This window comes from Penicillium nucicola (assembly GCF_028828085.1).
Source record: "Penicillium nucicola strain IBT 29836 chromosome Unknown utg000003l, whole genome shotgun sequence".
Lineage (NCBI taxonomy): Eukaryota > Fungi > Ascomycota > Eurotiomycetes > Eurotiales > Aspergillaceae > Penicillium > Penicillium nucicola.
In genome coordinates this window covers 351,279-375,661 of record NW_026643127.1, presented here as the reverse complement: position 1 = coordinate 375,661, position 24,383 = coordinate 351,279, and the positions used below count along the sequence as shown (strand labels likewise).

Genomic DNA, 24,383 nt, shown 5'->3' with positions numbered 1-24,383 from the left:
TCCTTTTTTGCTCTTTGCAGCATTGTCATTCCTTTTCAGTCACTCTTTTATACTAATTGACCTCTATCAAAATGGGTCATTTGCTCCTTCGAGGATGGATCCTCGCCGCATTCCTTTTGCAATCGAGCCTTGCTGCTCCGTCCGAGTCAGCATCTGTGACTCCTAGTCCAATTGCTACGGTGACACCTACTCATCATCGCCAACACCACTGGACTCATCCATCACGGCCCTTGCCGAGCCGCAAGCCATGCAGCGCTCGTCCTTCATCGTCCCCATCTTCATCAGCCATTCCGGTTTCAAGTGTGGTACCCTCAAGTGTGGTACCCTATTCAGTGTCAGCCATCAGCTCTGTTCCTAATGCCTCTTCCACTCCTTATGTGAGGCCATCCCCCAGTCACTCGCCACACTGGACCTATAGCCGCAGACCTCTGCCGCATCGCAGCCCATGCTCTTCTTCTGCCGGAGCTATCTCAACTTCTTCAAGCCTTGTCTCCACTCCTATTTCTCCAGCCTCCACTGCTCCTACTGTAGTCATCTCTTCTAGCGCATCGCAATCCAGTGTGTTGTCTGCCACTCAACAGGTCTCTTCCTCCCAGGGTTCTTCTTCGCAAGTCAGCCTCTCTGGATCCTCATCTGCTTCTACAACAGTTATTGTTGGTGTTTCTACATCTGCGCCAACTCTGTCTCAGTCGGGCTCTTCTCTGGCAGGCACTACTGGATCTGGATCTTCCACGGTGCAATTGACTACATCGACGGTTCTCTCTACTCGCACAGCCACTATCACCGCATGCCCCTCTACAGTGGTCAACTGCCCTGCTAGCTCAAAGACAACCTTTGTCACCACAGAGACAATCGTTGTCTCCACCACAATCTGCCCTGTCACTGCGGCCGAGGGCAGCAGTGCTACTCAGACTGTGCCTTCTTCTCCTTCTGCCACTGGAAACACTGGAAGCGCTGGCTCCGTCACCAACGGTTCCGGCAACAATGGCTCGGACATGACTACCTCCACAGTCTACAGCACTCGCACTGCCACCATCACTGCATGCCCCTTGTCGGTGACCAACTGCCCATTGAGATCCAAGACAACGTATCTGACCACCGAGACTTTGGTCGTTTCCACGACTGTCTGCCCGGTGGCAGATGCCACTGCAACCGCCACCGCTGGTGCCGTCGCTACTCAGAGTGCCACCTCGCCGGTCGTTACTCAGATTGTTGGAGGCAATGGTAACCTTGGTTCCCAGCTCACCACTTCCACCGTCTATGTTACCCGTACAGCTACCATTCTTGCCTGCCCTGAATCTGTGACCGACTGCCCCTTGAGATCCAAGACCACCTCTGTCACTGTTCAGACCGTGGCTGTTGCGACTACCGTCTACCCTGTGTCTCCCGAGTACACTACCATTATTGTCGGAGGCGCTGAGGCTGTAGCTGCTACCGCCACCGTTGCCAATTCCCAGGCTAAAGAGACTGGGGCCTCAGCCCAGGGTGCTACTAGTGGATCTGAATCTGGCGCTACCGGTGCGACAAAGTCTGGGGGTTCAATCTCTGGCTCTGGCGAAACCTCAAACGCAGGAACCACATACACCACCACTCTCGCCGTTGAGTCCTGCTCCGATGATGGTACATGCACAGGCTATGTCAACACCATTGTGATGACCCAGACAGGTGTTGCTCAAGCTACTGGAAACCCGGCTCCTTACGTTCCTCACTTTACCGCCGGTTCTCTAGGCCACCCCAGTGCCTCTGCCTCTGCCTTTGCTTCTGCCTCCGCTTCGGCTTCCTCGGCTCCTGCGTGGGCTCAGGGCACATCCCCTAGTGGAATGACCACAGCCGCTGCTTCTACCTCCAGCAGCGCCGTGGGCGCCACTTACACTGGTGCTGCCTCCGTTGCTAGCCAGTTCTCAATGATTCAGGTAATTGTTACATTGGCTGTGATGCTGGTGGCAATGCTTGGCTAAGGAACGACGAGCCGCTTTTAATGTTGACATCTAATTTTTCACTTCTATATATGCCTTTTTTTTACGTCCAATTAAGGACTCTTTGGAAGAGATAAGATAGATATTTATGTACAGATAGCTAGAACAACTTTCATCAACCATTCATAATCATAATCTTCACAGTATTTCACTTTCAATGTCTAGGCTAGAGGTTCGTTTCGCTTTCTATCCATTCGCGTCAACTACTTCTTTCGTTGGCTCCACGTGGAGGAATCAGCCTTTGAAATCCAATCTCTAAATCATCAACGCCGTTCCTATGTGATGGTATGTCCAGCAGTCACACGGCCAATTCTCATTCTCAGGCATTGGCGATGGATCATAACAGCGATCAATATGGAGCTCAATGCCATATTCTCGAAACTGTTCAATATCATAGTTCCAGCCACGGTGTCTCATAGTCTCCCAGTCATCGAATTGTTCAGGGTGATAGTATGTCTCATACTTGATAGTGCGCAAATTTGGGGGCTGTCCGTTCTTCAACATTCCAATCAACACATCTGTCCAGAGGCCATCGCTTTCAAAGTCTTTCACAATAAGATTCTCTAAAGTACCAGGAAGACGTCTCCCAGTCCAGTCATTGTCCGTATTCAACTCATCCCGTTGGAATGTATCTGCAGGGACTATCAGGTGTTTCAGATGCTCCAGACTGGAAAAGTCGGAATCCGATTCGGCTTCAGAAACATCGAGATCGAGGTACTCCAGAGTCTCCGCCGTGGTCTTTGCCAAAGCTTGAATATAAGACTCTGTAAACCGATGCTGATAAAGCCCATACGGCCAAGGAAACTCCGCATCCAAGCCCTTCAAGGTGAAGCTTTTGAGGCCATCAAGACCCGTGAGAATCTCCTCGAGGATCTCCGATGAAATATCGCAATTGAGTAGAGTCAGCTTTTTGAGGCTTGCTCTATTTGGAGCCACTCGTGCAGCGAACACTTTCGGATGTAAACGCCCAAATTTGGCTCCTTGAATGCAGAGAATTTCGAGATTTTCTATGTAAAATACTATTTCATTTGGACCCAAGGACCACCAGTCTTTGAATTTGCCCTTGAATGCTGCTCCGAGATATACTGAGATAGATCAGTAGACTAACTCGAATACATCTGAACATAAAATAAGACTCACGGGAGCGTAAATTCTGTCCAGCCAATCTGGGTCTCAACTCGTCAATTTTGATTCTCGGTGCAAAGATACCCATGAGTCGATTGCTTTGTTCTTCAAAGATACCCTTCAGAGGCAAGCTTCTCAGGCTCAGGCTTTCGATGTTTTCTAGCTCCCACAAAGTGTCAATGAGTGGTTCGTGGACTTCGTCCGTCTCTTCATCGTGGTAGTGGATCTGTAGCTCCCGCACAAGCGAAGAGAGTGTAGGGCTGCTTTGCACAGTGTTTGCAAACTTTTCACCGCAGCTCGGGTCTCGCAAGCATATTGAGGAATATAATAATGGAATGATGATGCTATGAAACCTGTGACATGTCTGTGCAAGCGATCGAAGGGAGCCTGGAAACCGTCGAAGATTATGGAATATAAAGTTAAGTAGCTCAGTGGGGAGGATCTGAAAGAGAGAATTGGCATTCATTCTGATTCATGCGACTGACACCTGTATTCAGAGTAGTCCTGTCTAACAGACAGATCTTTGAGATTACTCATTTCGAAGGCTGACACCAGGCAAGACAACGTGGGGTCGCTGTGGATTGGGCTAGTGTATTAGGGGCCAATCATAGACCAAGAACTCAACATGCGAGTTATTTCCAAGTGCAGTATGATGCGTGCATTTGAAAATGAGCAAAGAAGAGAGAATGAAAGGTACCAAAATAAGTCAAAGAGCCCCAAGGGCACAGTTGTTTTGAGTAGAACATGAACAAGTATTTATCAATGGCACTGTATACGGACTAGTTACCCCTAATATAGTACCATTGCAAGAAATGATAACTACTTACAAAGAAGTATTAGTTATATCAAGCTTTGGAAAGTAGGTATGCAGAAGAGTTTGGCAGATCACTGCCCAATATTATATTTCTATCAGAAGAACGTAAGAAGAACACGGGCTGTTTCCCGAAAAAGAATGTACATCTTCGTCAGCTAAGCTGTCAACTGATCACTCTGGAAATTCAGTCTTTGACAAGATGAATTACTCAATGTCAGAGCATCCGAGAGCGACAGTACCACCCTATGGATATGTTAATACGGCTTCTACAAAATCTTCGCTAACAGTAGAGACATCACTTACTAAGAGGTTGGCCTCAGTGCAGCACTGGGGAGCGGTGTCACACTTGTCAGCCTCATAGGCGTGACCTGCCAAATGTTAGATCGATTGAGCGTCAAGTGAGACTGGGAGTTAGACTTACAAAGGAGACCAACGGATCCAACAATCTCGGCAGCATTGACACCAAGCTCCAAGAGGATGGGATCCACGATGGGGTCGAGAGGGGTGGCCAGAGTGCCACAGCAAAGAATAGGCTGGATGCACTCGGCGTCGCGCTGCATCAAACCACCAGCCTGGGGCATGGCGGAGACCATGGTGGCACCGACGAGGGAGAGGACGGAGAGGACGGAGAATTGCATCTTGATGGATGGATTGGGTGGTCTTTTTTGTAGAAGAAAGAGGATGTTCTTTGAGAAGTCTTGAGAGCTGTAGTTGTGAATGATATCGATCTCCACGGAATGGGATCCTTATATAGATTTTGTAACCGTATACCTAGGGCATCAATTGCTTCCGAACTTCTCCTATTCCTCTAGATTGAGTACCATCGTCGTCCTTGGAACATCCGATTGTGAGCTGTAGACAATGGACTCTCCGAGTCATTGGCTTGGAGGATCTGCAAAAACTCTAGATAACAGTTCATGACCATTGAGGTGACCTGAGAGGCTGAGGCCACGAACCGAGGCACCGGCATACAGGAACAGTAGCCCTCGATTCCCGAAAGGTAGACCGGTACCATAGATTAAGTTCACGATGTATAAGAATCCGCTAACTCTACGCGAACGTCTTGGCTGTCGATCTTTCTTGGCTAATTAATTGCCATGGAACTGCCGATGTGACTGGTTCCAAGTTCATGCAGGTGCAATATAGCTAGCAGGTCTCCAGTTGTTCCATAACCTCTGTTCTCCGGAAAGTCTTATCAGTGGATCCGAATATCGAGATGATCTGCGTCGGCTTAGTTTCATTGTGTCGATCCGACGTAAGGTACGGAGGACCAGTGCACGATCCTTTCTCTTATAAGCAAAGCTCGTTGATGGTACTCCGTAGAAGAGAACAAGCAAATATGAACCGCCGTGAACCCAAGTCACATAATTTGTCATGGGGCGACGGTTGGAACCGATGCCGAAAACGAGCCGGAGATAAGCCTGGGGTCTTTGATTGAACGCCAACGAAGAATTGGAAGTCCCACAGCCTTGGTGGCACTCGTTCTGCTGGGGTCGATCGTGATGCCTGTACTCCATAGTCCGTAGCCCGTTCCGTACAAGCGAGGCTCCATGTTCTTGGCCTCTTGGCTTTCCCTTCCTTGTCGCCATGCAGATAAGGGCAGAAGCAGTTATGTGAACAGGTTGGAAATCCCAGCCAACTTCTTTCTGACCATTTTTGAGTCGATCATGTCTTGGACAATCCTTGGGATCAATAATTGACAATGTGGCCGTGACAATATGGCCGGTGAGAGGATAAGGTTCTGCGTAGATGCAAGCCCAGACATTCCCCAGAGGAAAAGAGGGAGAAAATCGTTCAGGGCTTGCCAGCACATGATCTCATGGTAGTCCCTAAATGAACAGGGACATAAATCACCTTGGCCTGCTTCGCAGAGGGAAGAGTAAGCCCCGAGTCCTGCGTCGAGAGAACCGGCAGGATGTGGCGGTGCTGTGGCGCTCAGCGGGCACACCGCCACAGCCTCGCGACACAAAAAACTTCCGTCGATTATCTCCACACTGGCAGTTCGACCAACCCTTCTCCCCTTTTTGATTTTTTGAAGTATTGGCCCAGCGCATAATACTCGAACATCATCAAAATGGCTCCCATCTCTATTGCCGACCTGGTGGCCGCCCTCCCTGCGGAGGACTGCTGGGGCCCCTCCACCGGCGCCGACAACATGTTGGCTGGCGTCCCTTACGCTCCTTTCTCCAAGGGTGACAAGCTCGGCCGTATGGCTGACTGGACTGCCGAGTCCAAGGACCGTCAGAACCAGCGTCCTCAATACAACCGCGGTTTCAGAGGTATGTTGTTTGATGGCTTCTTCTTCGCCCCTCCACCGTGGTTGAATATCAGCTAACTCTGTGAATAGACCAGCAGACCTACGGTGCCGGTGCCACCAACCTGTTCAGCGTTGCTACCGCCGAGGATGAGTCCTCCTTCTCCGTCGTTGACAACACTCGCACCCAGAAGCGCACTTTCGGTCGTGGCGGTGGCACTGTTTTCCGTGGCCGTGGTGGCCAGCGTGGTGCTATGAACCAGCGCGGTGGACGCGGTGGTTTCCAGCGTGTTGGTGCTGGTGGCCGTGGTGGCCAGCAGGGTGGTTACTACGACCAGCGCGGCGGCCGTGGTGGCCGTGGTGGCCGTCGTTTCGGCTGGAGAGATTACGACAAGCCCCAGCGCATTCGTGAACCCTCCGTCAACATCCGTCCCGACTGGACCATGCTTGAGGAGGTCGACTTCAGCCGTCTATCCAAGCTGAACCTCGATGCCCCCGAGGGCGAAGACCTCGACTCTTACGGTTTCCTGCACTACTACGACAAGTCTTACGACAGAGCCCCCGTCAAGAACGCCGAGCGCAGAATCCAGTCCCTCGACCGTGCCGCCTACAATGTCACCACCTCCCAGGATCCCGTCATCAACGAGCTGGCCGAGAAGAACGCCGCTACCGTCTTCGCTACCTCCGATATCCTGTCCATGCTGATGTGCGCCACCCGCAGTGTCTACTCGTGGGATATCGTCATTGTCCACCAGGGCGACAAGATCTTCTTCGATAAGCGCGACGGCGCCTCCTTCGATCTTGTCAGCGTCAACGAGAACGCCGTCGACGCCCCTCTCGAGGTCGCCGAGGCCGCCGGCAAGCAGGAGCAGATCAACACTCCCGGTGCCCTGGCCATGGAAGCCACCATCATCAACCACAACTTCGCTTTGCAGACCTTGACCGAGTCCGAGTCCAACAAGGTCTCCTTCGCCAAGCCCAACCCCTTCTATGACGAGGCCGAGGAAACCGAACCCCTCGCCTCAAAGGGTTACAAGTACCGCCGCTTCGACATCTCCCTGGAGCGCGACGAGGAGCCCGTCTCCATGGTCGTCCGTACCGAGGTCGACGCCGTCATGAAGGGTGGCCCCACTGGTACCGAGGACCAGCAGCTGACCATCAAGGCCCTGAACGAGTTCGACCCCAAGGCCCAGGGGTCCGGCGGTGCCCTGGACTGGCGCAGCAAGCTGGTCTCGCAGCGCGGTGCCGTCCTCGCTACCGAGATGAAGAACAACTCTTCCAAGCTCGCCCGCTGGACCACCCAGGCTATCCTGGCCAAGGCCGACGGCATGAAGCTTGGTTTCGTTTCTCGTGTCAACCCCCGCTCCGCCACCTCCCACGTTGTCCTGGGCGTTGTCGGCTACAAGCCTAAGGAGTTCGCTACCCAGATGAACTTGAACCTCGGCAACGGTTGGGGTATCGTCCGTACTATTGTTGACCGTATCCGCGCTCTCGACGCCGATGAGCCCGCCGATAAGGTTAAGAAGTACGTTCTTATCAAGGACCCCAACAAGTCCGTTCTGCGTCTCTACAGCGTCCCTGCCACCACCTTCGAGGAGGATGATGAGCTTGAGGCTGAGGTTGAGAAGTCTGACGAGAAGTCTGATGATGAGTAAACTTTTGAATGACTTATGTTGTTGAATGTGCATACGTACTCTTCCTAAAATTTGATTTTTTTTTATCTGCTTCGCTATACATGTTGCATCTTCGTTCGATAGAATGAGAATTAATCACTCTGATTACATCCATGGATATTCCACACTACTTCCAGCCCATCACCCTCACATAACCCGATTTAGAGATCCAAATAGAAAGACTAAATGAGCATTTCCCGCTGTTCCACAGCCAGACACGGCATCAGGTCGAAAGCCAAAGGTCAGTCTCGACGTGACAACATGCAATGCAATTGGACCTTGCACAACCCAGGTCCAAGTCCTTCCAAACCAACCGATCGAGATGATAACTCAAAGTAATCAATCGCGAATTAGGAAACAAGAGGCAGAACACATGTGCCCTGCTAGGCCGCAACCGATATATAACATGGAAGCTCTCGACTACTTTAGGCAATGTGAACAGAGTGATCAGACCTGTTGTATGACCATCTTCCATGAACTCGGGTTCTACAATAGAGTTTGTATACTACATTCTGTACTCTGTACACCGGTACTTAACCCCTGCTTCTAGTTTTCTCGGACCTTCCATACTAAGTTAGTCGTTCTTGGTTATTGTTATTTGTTATACGTGTCGCGGGAGTTGAGGCAATTATGGAGACTAAGGAGTAGATGCTGATATCAACTATCATTGGTAGCCACCACGGTGCCCATTCAAGAGAATATATCAGATCTGAGAGCCGAAGACAAATCAAAGAACAAATAAAAACATTCTCGAGAGTCAAGTAATACAATTGCATACGGCAATTTGGTTTTATATACAACCCGGTTAATGAGTGGGTGTCGAAGAGAAGAAAAAGAATGGTAGGAAATAAAGAGTTAAAAAGACAGATGAAATAAAGGAGAGAAGATAATTCACACACACGATAACAACCACAGCCAGAAGTGAAACCAGGTTAGGTCATATTGAAGCCAGACCAAATTGCAAATTAGCTCCAGGACACTCCATAAGAAAGCAGAATCTCAATTTTCAGACATTATATCGTAATCGTTTTTTTCCCGTTGCTTTAATCGCCGCTTAGCCATACATCGAATCATCGGCTGTGCCAGACATGCCGAGGTCGACCTTGGTGCCGAGAACACTGCTCAGACAATCGATCAACTCAAAGTCCTCGACAACCGCGCCGAAGCCGTAGCAGCGGACTTTGGTATTGAGGGTATCAATGATGATCTTGACGTCTTCGCGACGTAGGGTAGTGTACAACTCGTGGTTCTTGAGGCACTGCAGGGCCATAATGGGTGTGATTTGGCCTTCGGTGACGAGCTGGCGACTGAGGTTGAGAAGCGTGCTTAGGTTGGCGTGCGGGAGGTCGGGGGCTTTATGTGGGTATGGTGTTTCTGCTGTTGTTTTGGCGATGTAGCTGGGTGGTGGGCACGTTGCCATCAGGGCGTGACCTGAGAAAGGCATGTCCTCGTCGTCCGCTTCAGTTACTGAGCGGCGACAGAGATAGTCCGTGTGTTCGCGGCAGGGTCCTTCCAGACTGTCATGGGGTGATTAGTTTCTCTGGTTTAGGAGCTGGACTGGCGACTTACGTGAGAATAAAGTCAACCTGTAACTGAGGATCACTTTCAAAGACACCGCTTATCCGAGGCATGGGTGCCGGCTGGAGGGAATCGACTGGTCCACCTGAAGACTTATTCATGCCCATAGAATGCTCGCCTGGACTGGTCTGGTACACTTGCTGTTGAGGTACGTAGCCAATTGGAGGCGAGATTTCCGGGTGGGAGTGGTCGCCGGTAATGTGGAGCGGACTCATACCAGAGGATGAAATTGTGGTGGCAGGTGTCGTGTTGTGGTTGCTGGCCGACTGAGGGAAACCTGTAGTCTGCGATGCGGATGCAGTGCTGCTGCCACCAACAGGACTAGATTGGTAACCGACCATCGGAGGCCGCTCCGCTCGACGACGCTCTAGATCGGCTTCATATTGAATTCCATGTGCTGCTAGAATCTCTCGCAAGATCTCGTTCTCCTCCCGGACTGCATGAGTGATCTCCCGTTGCTGCTGGGCTGTCGCATTCGCCTCGGCGATCTCGGTTGTGTATGCCTCCTTTAACCGCAGCACTTCCGTCTCCAAATTCCGCATGTATTGCTCCTTTCGTTCGCGATGCGTCCTATGGCCATCAGTCCTGGTCCGTACCATGCGATCCGGGGTATGTACCTCTGAGCCTGACGATTCAGCTCCTGTCGTCTGGTCAATGCAGGCTTGCTGTCCGGTTTGGGTCCACGACGTTTGGGGATTTGTCCATCTGGAAAAATGAGCGGGGTTCGTTGTGCGAAACAGAGGGCAATCACTCACCTCGGGTTGGTTTCTTGGGTGGCTGCTGTTGTCCTCCTCCTCCGAACATTTTGAACAACTCGGTCCCGAACCCTTTAGATGATGGGGTAGACGGCTCTTCTGTAATCCATTGCGCCGTGCACTCCGGGGGCCAAGGGCCGGGCCGGGAAATGCATTGGCGCAACAATGTCAGCACAAGATCTTCGAGAATCAACTGAAATGAGGTTCTGGTGAAGGCTCGGGCCAGCGGTCGGAAAGCCACGATCCAAACTCTATAGCTCCGGTGGCGAGAATCGGGAACCCCGTTGTGCTCGACTCTGGGGTCCCCGGCTCTGTCAGAGTCACCAGCCTACACCCGAATCGAGGACTCTGGGGGCAATTGCGATTGTCTGCTCCGCCGCGATCGAAGAGAGCTGTGACCAAGCGTTCTCCGATCGCAAAACACGGACCATTTCGAAGAAAAAAATCCAGCCACACCAGCTCCACGCTACCTGGGGGAAATCGCTTGGGAGATTTGGGACCGCAAATTGCAGGCGTGGCAATCCGAAGCAGGCTCGACCAGAACAGAGAGACCAGTCCAGAAAATCGGGATAAGTGCACTCACCATACTGCATGGAATGGTCCATCGGGTAGACCCCACCGGGCATGATGAAGGGATAGGCAAGGAGAATGTGTCAGTAAGAAAATGAGCAAGTGAGCAAAAGGTGCAAGTGTGAAGAAGAAGGGGGAGATGAAGAAGAGAAGTGGGAAGTGGATGTGATAAGTAGAGTCCAGAGAGTATATTGATCTTCCCTTTTAACGAATTATGCGTTCCGATCTATCTCCACTCCCCTGGCTCTGTCTTCTGCTTTTCGCTTTTACGATTACTTGGGACTGCTCGACACTATTGCATTTCCTTTTTTTTTGTTCTTCGTGCAAGAGTTGGGGGAGTTACCTGGAAGGTACTTGCGTGTCCAGTAGACCACCGCGCTCTCCAGCAGGTATCGGGCAAGTACCTGCTGATCTGACCAGTCGTCAACTGCTTCCTCCAATCAATCCCCGACTTCCTCCCAATAGTTCTGGGGAACAACGGAACATTCTTGGGTGCCTGACAAATACTCGACTTGCAGCGACACACCGGCAACTGTCTCGATGAATGAAATCCTGGTTCATGTCACAGCCCCCAGTTCCGTGCGTGACGACGCACGCTATCGGGCCCAAGTGGCCGCCATGGTGAACTTCTCTGCCTCGCGCCATCCAATCTCAAGCCCCGGCACAGAAACTCAGGACCTGCCCCAGGAAACCACCGCTGAAGATCAGCACTCGCATCAAGTATCCGCCTTGGAATCCCCTTCCCTACACGAGGCCTCTCCATTGCGGGAGGCGTCCCGACCCGCATGGGAGGCATTCCCAGATCGTCACTGGGTCACCGAACATACCAATGATCGACAACCCCCGGGCGATCACATCCCTGCGAGTCGAGACCTCGACTCGCTCGATAGTCTCATCAGTGTGATTCCAGATTCTCAGCCAGAGATCGTCGCGCCAGCTCCAGATTCCAATCCAGAGCCAGAGCCAGAGCCAGATCCCGAACTAGTTGCCTCGGGCCCGGCTTTTGCAGAAAGGTCCTACCCACCCTCCAAAAGGCGTTGTATGCAGCCACAGACCCTGTTACAGGAGGCCCATGTCCACTCTCCTGCAGCTGAATCTGATATCACACGTCGGGATTCCTCTGCAACGGACCAGCCCGATCTCCACCCTGTCCACCCTATCCACCCTGTGCAACATGTTATAGGGGATGCTCCTAATCCCATTTGGATATCGAGCTCGATCGAGTCCACTGGGCGCACGCAGAGTACCGATTCCTCGATAACAACATCGCTGCCAAACCCCGATCCCCTGACTCTTGCATCGTCTGCGGCTGCTCCTATTCTGCCCTGCACGACGACCCCCCTCCCCTCTTCTCGCACCCTCACTCTACCGCTAGAAATCCATGCCCCTCCACCCCCAATCTCAACTGCCCCCTTCACAACACATATCACATCAACGTTAACCATGCTCACAGACCGACTCAGGCCACAGCGCACATATCAACCAATCCACCAAACAAGGGATTTGGATCCCCTGGAACGGGGATATTGGTCAATACACTTCAACATTGGATCGCAAGAACAAGAAAAGGAACAAACCTGGTCTACACCGACCTTCCGAGCATTCTGGGCCTTCCTCGAAGACTTTATCAGAAAAGATGGCCGAGCAGGCTGGGGCGTATGGTGTATCCTAGAGCGATCTCCCCCCACAAGTGAAGATGATTCACTGAATTCAATGACCTCGGACATAGGAGAGACGATAGATGTCTCTGTCCCGGTTACACTCAAGGTATATGCATGGGGCGAAATCGCCATGCATATTTACCTGTTGCTGTTCCTTGCTAGTGAGCGACGAATTCGGGGGATGGAAGCTCAATGGAGGGATGCTGGGGAGACTGTTGTTATCCAGATGCAGTAAGTAGGCTGCAGTATCATGTACTAGTATAATAAAGCTTAGCCTGGGGGCATCTTGGAAAAGGTCCCCTATCTGAGACATGTAGGAAATATTACACCCACTATGTTTTGCGTGGAGCTGATGATATCTGGATCTTCAATTTCTCATTTTTGAAAATAGGGATATTGTACATGTCGCAAAGAATAAAAGAAAATTCCGAAGGGGAAAGTGATAAACAACAATAAAGAGATAGTTGAAAGCCAATTTGATGGATCGGGAAAGCAATGGAAGTCAGTAAATAAGCAAGTCGGGACCATTGCCCTCCAGCCATCCTGCCGATGCGCCGTATCGCCTAAATGACAGAAATAAAAAGGAGAGTTCAAGCAGTAGAAGAGAATGGATGAAATCGAAGGTGATAGATGTCATGTTGACTTAATAGTTTAACTCACCGCTGCCAGATGCATCAACTGCATCGAGATCCTCGTAGCTCTTCAAGCTGCGACCTTGAACAGCTTCGCGAGGTGGCATGGGCCCGCCGTTTGAGCCCATGGAGTCTGGGAAGGGGTTCGGTGGGACCATGCTGGCGGCAGGATGGCCAGGTGGGACTGCCGGGCGACCACCGTACATGCCAGGCATGCCACGAGGAGGGCTCAATCTGCCGTTACCGTTGAATCGGCGACGGTCATAAGGACCGGGGCGGTTGTGGCGGTTTTGGCCACGACGCATCACGCCGGGCTGATGCAAAGCATGGCCATCATGGCCCATCGCGTTGCCGTTCCAGCCACTCATCATGGGCATGCCACCTGCGGGGAAGTTGGCCATGTTGTTATTGGACATATAAGGCATGCCAGAAAGAGTGAAGCCACGAGGTGTGCCGGCCTGGCTGTGGCCGGGAAGGGGGAAGTGACCATTGCTATTGGCATCAGAGCGAGACGGAGCGATGCGTGAGGGGTCAAGGACGTAAGAGTTTACAAGTGCGAGCTGTTATCATGTTAGTATGAAGATTTGGATAGACATTCTTTGAATCCTTACATCATTTTTGAGGCCATCGAACCACTCAGTATGACGCTTCTCAATGTGCTTGCGCCAGAATTCTTGAGCTTTGAAAAGCTTGGTGCACTCAGGGGCCTTGCAGCGGAACTTGGAGTCATCTTCCTGCTTCATATACTTCAGAAGTTCATCCTCGAGAGCCTCATCCACAGGCTTGCCGCCCAGTTTGGCAAGATCCGCGTTCTCCGGTTCCAGGATCTGCAATAGCTTGTCCTCAAAAGTCTTTACCCAATTGAAGGCACGTTGCAATTGTTGCTCCGACTTGGAACCGTGTCGTTGAGATCGCTTCTCTTGAACCGGGGAAGAGGGGTCTTCGCCTTCCTCACTCGGTTCCTTTTTCTTAACGGGGAATGGGTGGCCTAGAGCGCTTGCTCGGGCAACCTCTCTAGCCTGAGTAGTAAGGCCACTGCGTGGGCGACGAAGATGTCCTCCGGGGCACTTTCGCCCAAGCTCATGAACTGAATCACTTTCGAAAACACAGAAGAAGCAGAAGTTGTAAACACGGCGGAGGTATTCGACTAGCAAGTCCAAGGTTTTCTTCTTTGCTGTCAAGTCCTCGTCGTCAACCTCTTCCTCGGCAGGAGGCTCCTTCTCCTCGCCTTCTTCAACATCTTCTGGGTCTGAGTGCTTCACGCTGACCGGCCCAGTGGCCGGGGCCTGGAGTTCACCCTTTCCACGCAGGTTCTCGACATATTCCTCAACTTTGCTGAGTCCGTCCACGTTACCCATCTCAATGTCCAACTTGGACACCAACCGTTTGGCTATTTCAAGGTCACGGTCAACTCGCTCAGGTGCGGAAAACAAATCCCACAAAGCTTTCTTGCGTGGTTGCACTGCGGGAACGTGGATGCCAACATGGCACACAAAGTCGCCGTGAACAGCATCGTGAATCGTCTTATCATTGACGGCCTCCAGAGCTTTCTCGGCAACTGTGCCGGTAGCTGCATTGGCACCTGCATCCTGATCTATATCCTCGCGCTCCTCCTCACGTCCATCTCCTCGCTCCACAACGGTTGTATTTGCTGATGGGTGTAACATGATCCATCCCATACGATGAAACTTCTTGGAGGGATTTGGATCGCTCAGGCTGAGGCCCTTGAAGCCGCCATCCTCCTCCCCAAGATGCTCCTTGCAGAACTCCTCGATCTTGGTACGACTGACGTTCGGCGCAAGTGTTTTGATAAGAAGGGCGGGCTGAGAGAGAGCTTCATCGCGAAGCTCTCCACCACGGACTGGGAGCAGATCCAGAACACCCATGTTCTCCGCGGGGGCCGTAGTCTCGCCCTCCTCCTTCTCAATCACACCACCAGCGCCGTCGCTATCGCTCTTGGAGAGACCCTCGAGTGTGAAGTCTCGGAAAACATCGCTCTCCAGATCCCGCTCCCATTGCTCATATGCAGTCCGGCGGAGAGGGAAAAGGCGGGCACGAAGGGCATCGCGGATCTCGGGAACATAGCGCTCTTTGAACCATTCTTCGTTGCGGTGCTGCTGAACAAACAACCTGGCCAATCGGACCTGCAGATCAACCTTGTATGCATCATACGCTTCCTGGATTTGCGTGCGTTCCTTCTCGCGATCCTCGCGTGCTTCGCGCTCTCCTCGAACCCGACGTCCACCGTTGTGAACACGCTCCCGTTCATCGTTCACATTTTGCTCTGCCCTCCACCATTCAGCAAACCAGTTAAATCCCACTTGGAAATCCAGACTGAGAGGATTGGGCATCGGATTTGTCGGAAGGGGGCGCTTGCCGCCATCTTGTCCAGGAACATAACGGTCAATGTTGGCAGCCATTGGGGAAGGGGGTCGTCGGCGGTCTTCGCGCTCGCGGGCAGCATTCTCACGAGAGCCATTGTAGAAGTCCTCGCGGTGAGAACGACGGTCCGATGGCTCATAGCGGTCAATCACAGGAGAGCGGGAACGCTGCCGGGGGCGTCGACGATCCTGGGATGCTATTTCATTGTGAGCCTCCACCTCTTTCCCAACAGTCCGCATGTCACTTACCGGGAGAACGACGTCTGTAGGAGTCACCCGGAGTGCGTCCTGAAAAGGAATCACCCTCACGGCTTCTGCCGGGAGACGTGAAACCATCATAGGAATCCATTGTTTCAAATTTCCGTTGTTATCGTCCACGATATGCGCCTTGGTCACGGGGATTGGTCCAAATCTGACTCCGGATGGATAGGCAGGCGCGGAGCGGTCCTAAGCGATCGATCCGAAGTTCGGTAGGGAAGAGCCGCGCAATAAGCTAAGATTCGGTATCGTCAACGTTAGACCAAGCAACTTCACACGAGATAGCGGTGGCGGCTAGAAGGTTCAAGGATAACAGAGGCATTGTGTTCGGGAAATAGAAGAAAAAAGATCACACTGCTGTCGGACTGACTGTCCCAGGGAAGGTAACGTTGGGAACATCGTACAGCAGGTGTATGGGGTTTAAAAGAGAGGAATTGAAGGAGCTCGCAAGAGCCGTCTCAAGCAGTCAAAGATGCATAGAAGAGCCAACAAGGCAAGAAAGGGGGTGGGGAAATCAAGCAGGGATATCAAAGATACTGGGGAGAAAGCCAAATTGAAAGAGAAGAGGGCCACCTACAAGAAGCCGGCGAAACGCGATTGATGAAAGAAGAAGAAGCCGAGGAGGTGAACTGAGCTGGAGAGAGCTTGGCGCTTGTCCCAAAGGGGCAAGGCGTGACGGGGATGACTGGCAGATTTTGATTGGCGGATTGCGGACAGGAACAAGAGAAGGCTGGTTGGCAATCTTGAGTTACATACTGAATGAGACTGAGTAGCAATGGAGAAGGCCAGGAAGAGCTATTAATGCTTCTCTCTAGAGTCAGTAATGTGGTCATTGTGGGGTTTAGATCGAGGGCAATAGGAAACTCCTGCGTGAAGACAATCTATAGTTTGCGGAACTTCACTACTCATGTGCCATTACACCGTCCTAGTTCGGTGTTGTGTTACTCAGCTTTTTCGGTTTCTTGGAGTCAGATTTCTAGTCCTTCAAATTCCTCCCGTATTATAATGTCTCTTATAGGGTCATTGCCGCAGCAATAGATTGGCGCTGGCAAACAAAGTATACTATACAAAAGCCCTACTTACAGTAGATACCAAAGAGCAAGTCAGTTCAAGGTAACTGATAACCTCCTTTATTATATGGGAACTGGAAATTCTATACGTTATCTGTCAATATGAATTAGCTAGTTATACTGTAAGATAACTAGGTTTATTAGAAAGCACGTGTATTATACACCTTTAGGATACAGGAGTAGCTCACGGTTGATATGCATTTTGCATATGATATCAAGTATGTCTTCAATTCTTTTGCTCCCAACGCTAGATATATTTACCGTGCTGCTTCCGTCGTCCATTTCGCCTTGCAAGCTGACGCACAAAACAGATACTATTTGGTATAAGAAATATATATGGCAACTAGTTCGAGTATGCAATATCTTCTTTTTTCCCAAGACTTTTTACATAACATGCTTTAAAAGCCAAGCTGGCTATTCATAGAGTATGACAACGTCGTCATATCACCGACTCCCGTGTTGTTAGTTCAACGGCAATGACAATGTGACAAGAGAAATTACAACCCACAATACACAAATTCCCGCAAGCCAATTTTGAAATACTCACCCAGCACTCACAATCCCAGACAACACTCAAGTTCATCTCGTCCCCGTACATACACTTCCCTCCATATCATCCCAGCTCGCTGATTGGCCCGAGCGCCTCCACCCCAATCACCAGCAAATGCAGATACAACTCACCACCCAATCCAATCCATTCCAAATTCCATAACTATGGGCAGTCTAGCCGATTCCCGCTGGGCTTCAAACTCAAACCAGAGTGACAGACATACACACCAGTCGGAATACCGTTCGACCTTCTCCACACATACCAGCATCCACAATGTCCGCAATCAAAACAGGACGAGCACGAGAGCTTCGAGCCCGGCGTCTAGATCACAACATCAGCCCCATCATCCAGGGACCCTGCTACCACCAGTAGAGGAATTATCCCGCTTTATGAAGATTGTCGCACGACTGCGCTGGAAACTCCCCTTCCTGGCTGAAGGTTACAGACTAGCAACCGTGACCGGTGCTGAACCGGGCGACATCGCACATGCTGAAATCATGTTCAAGATTGATTTTCATGAATATTATGCTCTGCTTGAACGTGCTATCGTGCATTTACTTGCTGTTTTTAATATTTCTGTTTCCGCGGGGAGAGGTGGGGGCGTTAGTGTTGATGGGAAAATGGATCGGAATGGGCATGCTGGAAGCGCTCATCGATATCATGCCAATGTTCTTGAAGCCCTACGGGAACAATCAACACCTTTATCGCCTGTGCTTGGGAGCGGGGTGGTTTATTCGCAGTTACAGCGAGCGAAGGAGTTGCGGAATCGTTGGAAGACTGCGGATTTGACACCTGAAGAGAGGGCAAGGCAGGGAGAGACGAAGGAGGTTGTTGCACTCGCCAGTTTTGATTTTGAGGAGATTCTGTCGGATATCTTTCTGGGGTTGGAGGAATCTTATGTGCGTGCGAAAGATCATGTTGATAAGTGCGTTCGTCCGGATGATGAATCTGGGGTTGAAGCTGATGAGGAGGCCGGGTGGGGATTCATGGTTGATGCTATGGACTGGGAAGCTGTTTGAATTTTGTTGTGCAGGTTTATATATATACATTATGGCATCGGTTGCGGGCGACTGGTGCTCGGTCAATGAGTGTGTTGATGAGGATATGGGCATAGAGAATATTCTTGCCTTTCAACTTGCATGTCTAGATCACAATGCTTCGGAATACTCAATCCATAAGTATATGGACAACGAATCGACTACAGTACCAAGTAATCGATGTCCAATCTGACTCCCTGCTGATGAATTTACACCCAACACCCACGGCATCAAGACCAAGACCAAAAAAAAGCATATTCAAATTTAGAATGATGTTCACACAATCAGTCGCAGATCCAGACCAGTCCATGCCAATTCCAGTCTTTCGAACCCCGATTTCCAATACCGATACCGATCTGTTTTTCCAGTGATGGAGGCCCTCTCTAATATTTCCCAGCCGAGAGAAAAGAAACGAAACTCAATAAATCCGCAACACGAAACACCGAGAAGTGAAAGAAACAGGGAGAATACCGGGGTGTGATAATCCACATATCACAGTGGATCCAGTAAGATGGAGTATAGGAAACGAAGTGGATGATAGTAAGAAAAAAAAGAGGAATAACAATCGGAATCCGTCAGACTGGATATTTGTTAGGCGAGGTTGGTATACAGGACAGCCCTATACATAGATAGTAATGGATATCGACGTTCCATACTAGACCAGACCTAATCAACAGTCGGAACGCGTCAACAGTGAAAGTTGATATCGATTCGGATGCCTGAAAGTCATTCTTGTCTTGTACACAGCACCTCCAGCCCGAGGAGCCATCGTCAAAAGGGGAATACGAACAAAATCAAAACCAAAAACCATATCGAACAAGAGGGGGAATGAGAAGTGAAAAGTCGTCCCAACATAGCGGTTATAAACAGACATCAGGGGCAAATGGGGAGATCAGAAGTGAAAGGGGTAAAAAGCACATCAAGGGGGCATAGAGCATAGAAACAGGTGATCCATACACATCGCTCGCTAGAGAAAAGGTCCAAGACATCCATCCATAAAGCCGTGACTACAAAGAAAAAAACAAAAGAAAAGAAATGACCATATCACTGGACGTCTACGTGGGGCGTCTTGTTCATGATAGGGGAACAAGTCTAACCACTTAGCCATCCTCATCAGAGGCGTCAGCAGAGTCTTGCTCACTCCCGTCAGCGCTGGCGGTCGTCTTAGTCTTCTTGGAGCTCAAGACGTCGTCGTGGACTTCGCTTGACTTGCGCTTCTGTCCAGCACCGTTGGCTTTGGCAAGATCCTTGCTGATATCTTCAAAGGTAGCAGATTCGCCGGCCTCCACGCGCTTCTCCATAGCGGCAACCTCATCTGCTGTCAAGAAACGGCCACCAGGACCACGGGGTCGACGCATGGCATGGTTGTGTCGTGACTCGTGAAGATAAGGCTTGCGACCCTTGGACGTCAAGCGCAATTGCTCTTCGAGCTTTTGACGCGCTACTCTGCGCTTCAAAATGCGGTGGAATTGCTTGGCGTTGACGTACAAAGGCGACTCTTCTTGGTTGCTATTTGGGACCATGTCCGAGGAGGTCTGGTTCTGTACGGCTGCCTGAGGAAGCGGGGGTGCGATGGAGGGTCGCCCGACGTGAGACATCACCTGGGCGTTGGGGGCATTCGGGCTACCGACGTGGCTCATACGACGTTGCGACAGCTGCGGATTCGGCGGCATCTGGACTTGTGATCCCATTGGGGGCATATGCCCTCCCATTTGGGGAGAACGGGGGTTGCGATCCTGCTTCATCTGCATACTGGCCATGCGTGGTGAGCCTCGGGATCCGGGTGCCATCTGCCCGGCCATGGAGTCCTGGTGCATGGGGTAGAACTGTCCCGAGGCAGCAGCTGTAGCCATGGCGGCGGCTTGTGTTGGTGAAATGCCATAGCCCTGGGGCATCGGCGCAGGAACGCCGTACCCCTGAGGGAAGTTCATCTGTTGATGAACGGCGCCGGATGCATTCTGTGCTTGTTGATAATGCGGTTGCGACGGGACGATAGGAGAATTCTGGTGGGCGGAATGTGGTTGGATAGGTGCCTGCGCGTTGGTAGGCGAGGCCATGGACCCGACAGGAGGACCAGCGTTAGGTGCGCCGGTTTGGTAAGGACCAGGGATGTGAGAGGATGGGTGGGGATGTTGGCCATGGGGCTGTTGATACTGGGGAGGGTACTCCATGATGGCCGAATGTGATAGATTTACACGGCGTGCAGCACTGCTCCAAGATCGATCTAAGGTGGCGATGGATCGGAATCACCAATCAGACTTAGCAGATTGAGTTAAGGTCGTACGTCAAGACGGATCAAGGTTGACGGAAACGTTTGTTTGGTGTAGAGCGAAATCGCGGGGCGCACAATGAGATGAAGCAGTCACCACAAGCGTCGGGCTATGCGGTTAATGATTCGACGATAGGTCTGCAAGGGGGGGTTTCGCGTCAGCCGAGCGCATCGCCGAGCGATCACTGGATTGGGTGGGGGTAGAACGACAACACAGGGACCAGGCACGTACAAAGGTATTGGCCGTCAAAGGGAACTCTTTAAGCGGGCCTGTGAGAATAATCTTGAACGGCGGGTTTGGCTCTTTTGTGCAAATCCACACGCCCACAGTCGGGTGTAACGTGGTTGGGCTGTGATGCAGTACCGGGGGGTACCCCTCGACGCGATGCTTGATGCGTTGTCAAGGACCTGATGATGCCACAATGTGGTGGCTACTTCAAGCACGGTCGCAATTCCACTGCCACGTCTGTTTCAATCTGAGGCGGTGCTGACTTCGCGACCTTGATGTCAGACTGCGCTTTTAGGCTCCACGCAAGACTAGAGATGAAGGTTAGTAGTGTCATCAACCAATCAACACGACAGACCAATGATCAGTGCGTTGTCCGACAAGCACCCAGGTGGAGGGGTGTTGGGATTCCAAGGCGGGTTAGACCCAGGCTTGGGACATGTATGCGTTGGCAGTGAAGCTACATACCTTTTGACTTCTGCAGAAGCAGTTGAAGATTTGAGGCGAGACTAGACACGACTCAACAGCGAATCAACGCGACTAGAAGTATGTTAGTTGCGACTGGATACCCACGAGGGATGATGTAAATGTCAGGGACGCGTGCAGGGAGAAACACAAAGCGCGGGTAAATCGGAACCAATGAGAGACCGGGAGGGAATAGATATATGATCCATATCCCACACGCGTTGTTTTGGGGGAGCTCGATACCTGAATAGGCACAGTGGAACAGATTGGACAGAGATAATCTCCGTGGAAGAAGAGATCCAAGGTTGTGATTTGACCAGAGATTAGGGGGTGGGATCGTGCCAACGAGGTTCTGTGCGTGTCACGGACAGTTCCGCTCGGAAGACCAGGGTGTAAAGAGTGTGTAAGGGAGTGTAAAAGCAGTGTAATGAGGGGGGGGAGATGTAATAGTGTAAAATGACATATAGACCACAGGAATAGACAATAATATACGCGTCTGGGAATCTCAACAATAAATGCAATTCATCTTACCTTCTAGACACCTTAGGATATCAAGTACAGGGTTACCCCCGACGAATAGTGTTAGAAAGGGGGCGCTGTGCGATGGTTGGAGGACTGAACAGGAGCGGGCAACCAACGAGAGAAGGCAGAAGAAGGGAAAGGCGAAAAAAGGGCGGATGGGGCAGTTTTGTAGGAGATTGACTGGCCGCTGTCGGTGACCGCCTTGGGGAAGAACGCTGTAAGTGGCTGGACATGAATACTGCCCCCTTACCGAATATTACTGGTTGATCAGGGTGTGTTTGGGCGTCGATTGGCTCACAGCGTAAGGCTGTGACCATACGGTAAGCTTACCATCCGGCAGTTCCGAGCTTGTGTGACCATGACGTAAGTTACCATCACGGGGTTTACAGGTCACTGATATCTCTCTCTTCACCTCACGGTCTGCATTCATGACCCTGGCAGAGTGTGGACTTGGCTATGGATTGGTGGTTTTCTGGGGGATTTGTTGTTTTCTTTTTCTTTCCCCTTAGACTCGGCTCTCTGTCCTAGTCGGGTAAGTTCCCTCCACCTGATGTCCCATTCAACCATGATCCTTGCTCTCAGATACTGTATAATTAAAGAGCAGTAATCAGAACATTCTGACCACTGTTCTCGCCTTCTCTGCGTTCCCTCTGTCACGGTCCTTGTCACAGTTCCAGAATTGTGTGATGAGATACGGGGGGCGGCAATGAAACCTCCTGGGCGCCAATATTGCAATCAGGCCGGGGTGACGGCGTTCTTAGACCTTGGGAGCGTCGATCTAGCGCCTTACTTTTCTTCTGGTGTACGAGTTATTTCCCTGGAAAAGAAAGTGAAGCAAATGATAAATGAAGTCATGACGCAATCCGTTGACCCCCAAACTAATTTTATAAACTGGCGGTCGAATGATCTCCGATCACTGATATCTCCACTCCTCGTATTGCATTGAGGCTCCTGGTATCATGAACGGTGTGCACTTAGTTGGACAGTTCACAGTAGATATAGTTACAGTTGACTGTGTACTATACTCCACGTGCATTCTAGTCCTGAACCGTCATTTTAGTAGCATCCATGGGCCATTCACAGGAGGCGAATTCCCCGATTCGCAGGAGGAGATGGGTCCGATCTCCGGACCCCACGTGTGGAAGCTTGACCGCCTCGGGGACACGGAGATCTGAGCTTTCGTCGTGTAGATGTATTTTGGGGGGCGATTTTTTTAAGCAAGTTTACCCTGCAGGTGGTAACTAATGTTCTTCCAAATTGACACTCACAATCAAGTGTATCCTAGGGGAATTTGGGGTCTTGGCAGATGAGTCATTTCGTATTCCGTATTTCATATCAGAAATATATATTATACAATTCGTTCAACAAGTCTAACAAAAAGCCATGTTCCAGGCCAAAACAAATCAGCCAGATGCTGAAGAAAAAAGCAGACGCAATTACCATTTGCAAGTGAAAATTATTGTCAACTTGTCCATGGCTTCATTTTGGGACCATCTCTAGAACATAAGAGCTGCTGGACCTCGGACTTCCCCTTGATTACCGAATTAACATTACACAGAATTCTGGCCAAGGTAACTACATTGAATATCTACTTGCCAGGGGTAGCTATCCAATAACGACATGTAGCTTGTAAGGAGAGATCTAGTTGGTCGGGTTGCTTCCCACAGTCCGAGCCAATGATTTGTTCGAACATCGGAGTCATTCAAAGACAAAGGATAGCTCAGATTTATACTTGTGCGCACAGCAAAAACTACCTTGTATGGTTAGACAAATAGTAGATGCTCCAGCAAGCGGAATTTCAAAGGCTGATCTTAAGCCGAGCTGTCGAGTCAGGTTACACTTCTTGGGAGGAGGAGGAGGAGGAGGAGTCCATATTGATAAACAGAACAATCCAAGTAGTCCGAGAACATAGTATGTTGATGGTTTAGGGTGTTTAGTGATATGAAAAGAAGAAGTTGATCAGAAAATGGCATTTTTGGTCTCGGAACGTCTACTAGATATACAGTAGTCATTATCGGATACTTAGACTAGCTTGCATACAGTTCTAAACGGCATTCCCAAATAGAACCATTGATTGGTGTCGTGAGCCCACCATATATGAACGCACACGGTAAGACTTGATGTCTAAGTTTCAAACCGAGGTGGAGTATAGTATAGATCCCAGGTGGGCCATGAACCAAGCTTTCCAAGGTTGGGGTTGAAGTACATGTAATCCCAGGAGAGTGCCAGATGTGCACCCAACCAAACAACAAGATTCTCTAGTTGCTCCCTCAAACTGTGCATCTATGGATCGTTCATCTCCGGGGTCAAAATGCGAAGTGCAAGTCATCAACCCTTCAGCCCCTTGCAGTGGCGGTGATTAGCTTACTCAGCACATCCGCTCCGGGGACTCATGTGGCTTTTCCGCATGGACAAATCGACTCGACCACAATCGCATTTTGCTATCTTTTGTGCTTCGAGCAAATCGAGTCTGTGGCTGGTGTGCCTGGGTGCTAACCTGTTCAACCTGCAAGATACAGGCCTCCGCGTCTCCCAGAACCCTTCCCCACAAAAAAAAAAAGCATCAC

General features: G+C 50.7%; 9 protein-coding genes across 9 annotated transcripts; 4 read left to right on the top strand and 5 right to left on the bottom strand.

The window, feature by feature from the left end:
* Positions 1-71: 71 nt before the first annotated feature.
* On the top strand, positions 72-1,958 carry N7511_003722 (uncharacterized protein; the record flags this gene model as incomplete). Its single annotated transcript, XM_057126147.1, has 1 exon — positions 72-1,958. The coding sequence occupies one exon, from the start codon at positions 72-74 to the stop codon at positions 1,956-1,958; it is 1,887 nt and encodes a 628-aa protein (XP_056985037.1).
* A 273-nt stretch (positions 1,959-2,231) lies between these two features.
* On the bottom strand, positions 2,232-3,415 carry N7511_003721 (uncharacterized protein; the record flags this gene model as incomplete). Its single annotated transcript, XM_057126146.1, has 3 exons — positions 2,232-3,061; positions 3,117-3,361; positions 3,393-3,415. The coding sequence occupies 3 exons, from the start codon at positions 3,413-3,415 to the stop codon at positions 2,232-2,234; spliced, it is 1,098 nt and encodes a 365-aa protein (XP_056985036.1).
* Positions 3,416-4,119: 704 nt separating this feature from the next.
* Positions 4,120-4,553, bottom strand: N7511_003720 (hydrophobin family protein; the record flags this gene model as incomplete). Its single annotated transcript, XM_057126145.1, has 3 exons — positions 4,120-4,158; positions 4,219-4,283; positions 4,337-4,553. The coding sequence occupies 3 exons, from the start codon at positions 4,551-4,553 to the stop codon at positions 4,120-4,122; spliced, it is 321 nt and encodes a 106-aa protein (XP_056985035.1).
* A 1,436-nt stretch (positions 4,554-5,989) lies between these two features.
* On the top strand, positions 5,990-7,824 carry N7511_003719 (eukaryotic translation initiation factor 3 subunit D; the record flags this gene model as incomplete). Its single annotated transcript, XM_057126144.1, has 2 exons — positions 5,990-6,194; positions 6,263-7,824. The coding sequence occupies 2 exons, from the start codon at positions 5,990-5,992 to the stop codon at positions 7,822-7,824; spliced, it is 1,767 nt and encodes a 588-aa protein (XP_056985034.1).
* A 1,072-nt stretch (positions 7,825-8,896) lies between these two features.
* Positions 8,897-10,224, bottom strand: flbB (the record flags this gene model as incomplete). The annotated part of the gene is made up of 4 exons (XM_057126143.1): positions 8,897-9,359; positions 9,412-9,990; positions 10,038-10,125; positions 10,176-10,224. The coding sequence occupies 4 exons, from the start codon at positions 10,222-10,224 to the stop codon at positions 8,897-8,899; spliced, it is 1,179 nt and encodes a 392-aa protein (XP_056985033.1).
* Positions 10,225-11,285: 1,061 nt separating this feature from the next.
* On the top strand, positions 11,286-12,641 carry N7511_003717 (uncharacterized protein; the record flags this gene model as incomplete). The annotated part of the gene is made up of 1 exon (XM_057126142.1): positions 11,286-12,641. One exon carries the CDS (start codon positions 11,286-11,288, stop codon positions 12,639-12,641), a length of 1,356 nt encoding a protein of 451 aa, XP_056985032.1.
* A 408-nt stretch (positions 12,642-13,049) lies between these two features.
* Positions 13,050-15,768, bottom strand: N7511_003716 (putative arsenite resistance protein Ars2; the record flags this gene model as incomplete). Its single annotated transcript, XM_057126141.1, has 3 exons — positions 13,050-13,598; positions 13,650-15,616; positions 15,669-15,768. The coding sequence occupies 3 exons, from the start codon at positions 15,766-15,768 to the stop codon at positions 13,050-13,052; spliced, it is 2,616 nt and encodes an 871-aa protein (XP_056985031.1).
* Positions 15,769-17,461: 1,693 nt separating this feature from the next.
* N7511_003715 (uncharacterized protein) lies at positions 17,462-18,316 on the top strand (the record flags this gene model as incomplete). The annotated part of the gene is made up of 1 exon (XM_057126140.1): positions 17,462-18,316. The coding sequence occupies one exon, from the start codon at positions 17,462-17,464 to the stop codon at positions 18,314-18,316; it is 855 nt and encodes a 284-aa protein (XP_056985030.1).
* A 1,118-nt stretch (positions 18,317-19,434) lies between these two features.
* On the bottom strand, positions 19,435-20,505 carry hapB (CCAAT-binding transcription factor subunit HAPB; the record flags this gene model as incomplete). Its single annotated transcript, XM_057126139.1, has 1 exon — positions 19,435-20,505. One exon carries the CDS (start codon positions 20,503-20,505, stop codon positions 19,435-19,437), a length of 1,071 nt encoding a protein of 356 aa, XP_056985029.1.
* Between the last annotated feature and the right edge of the window lie 3,878 nt (positions 20,506-24,383).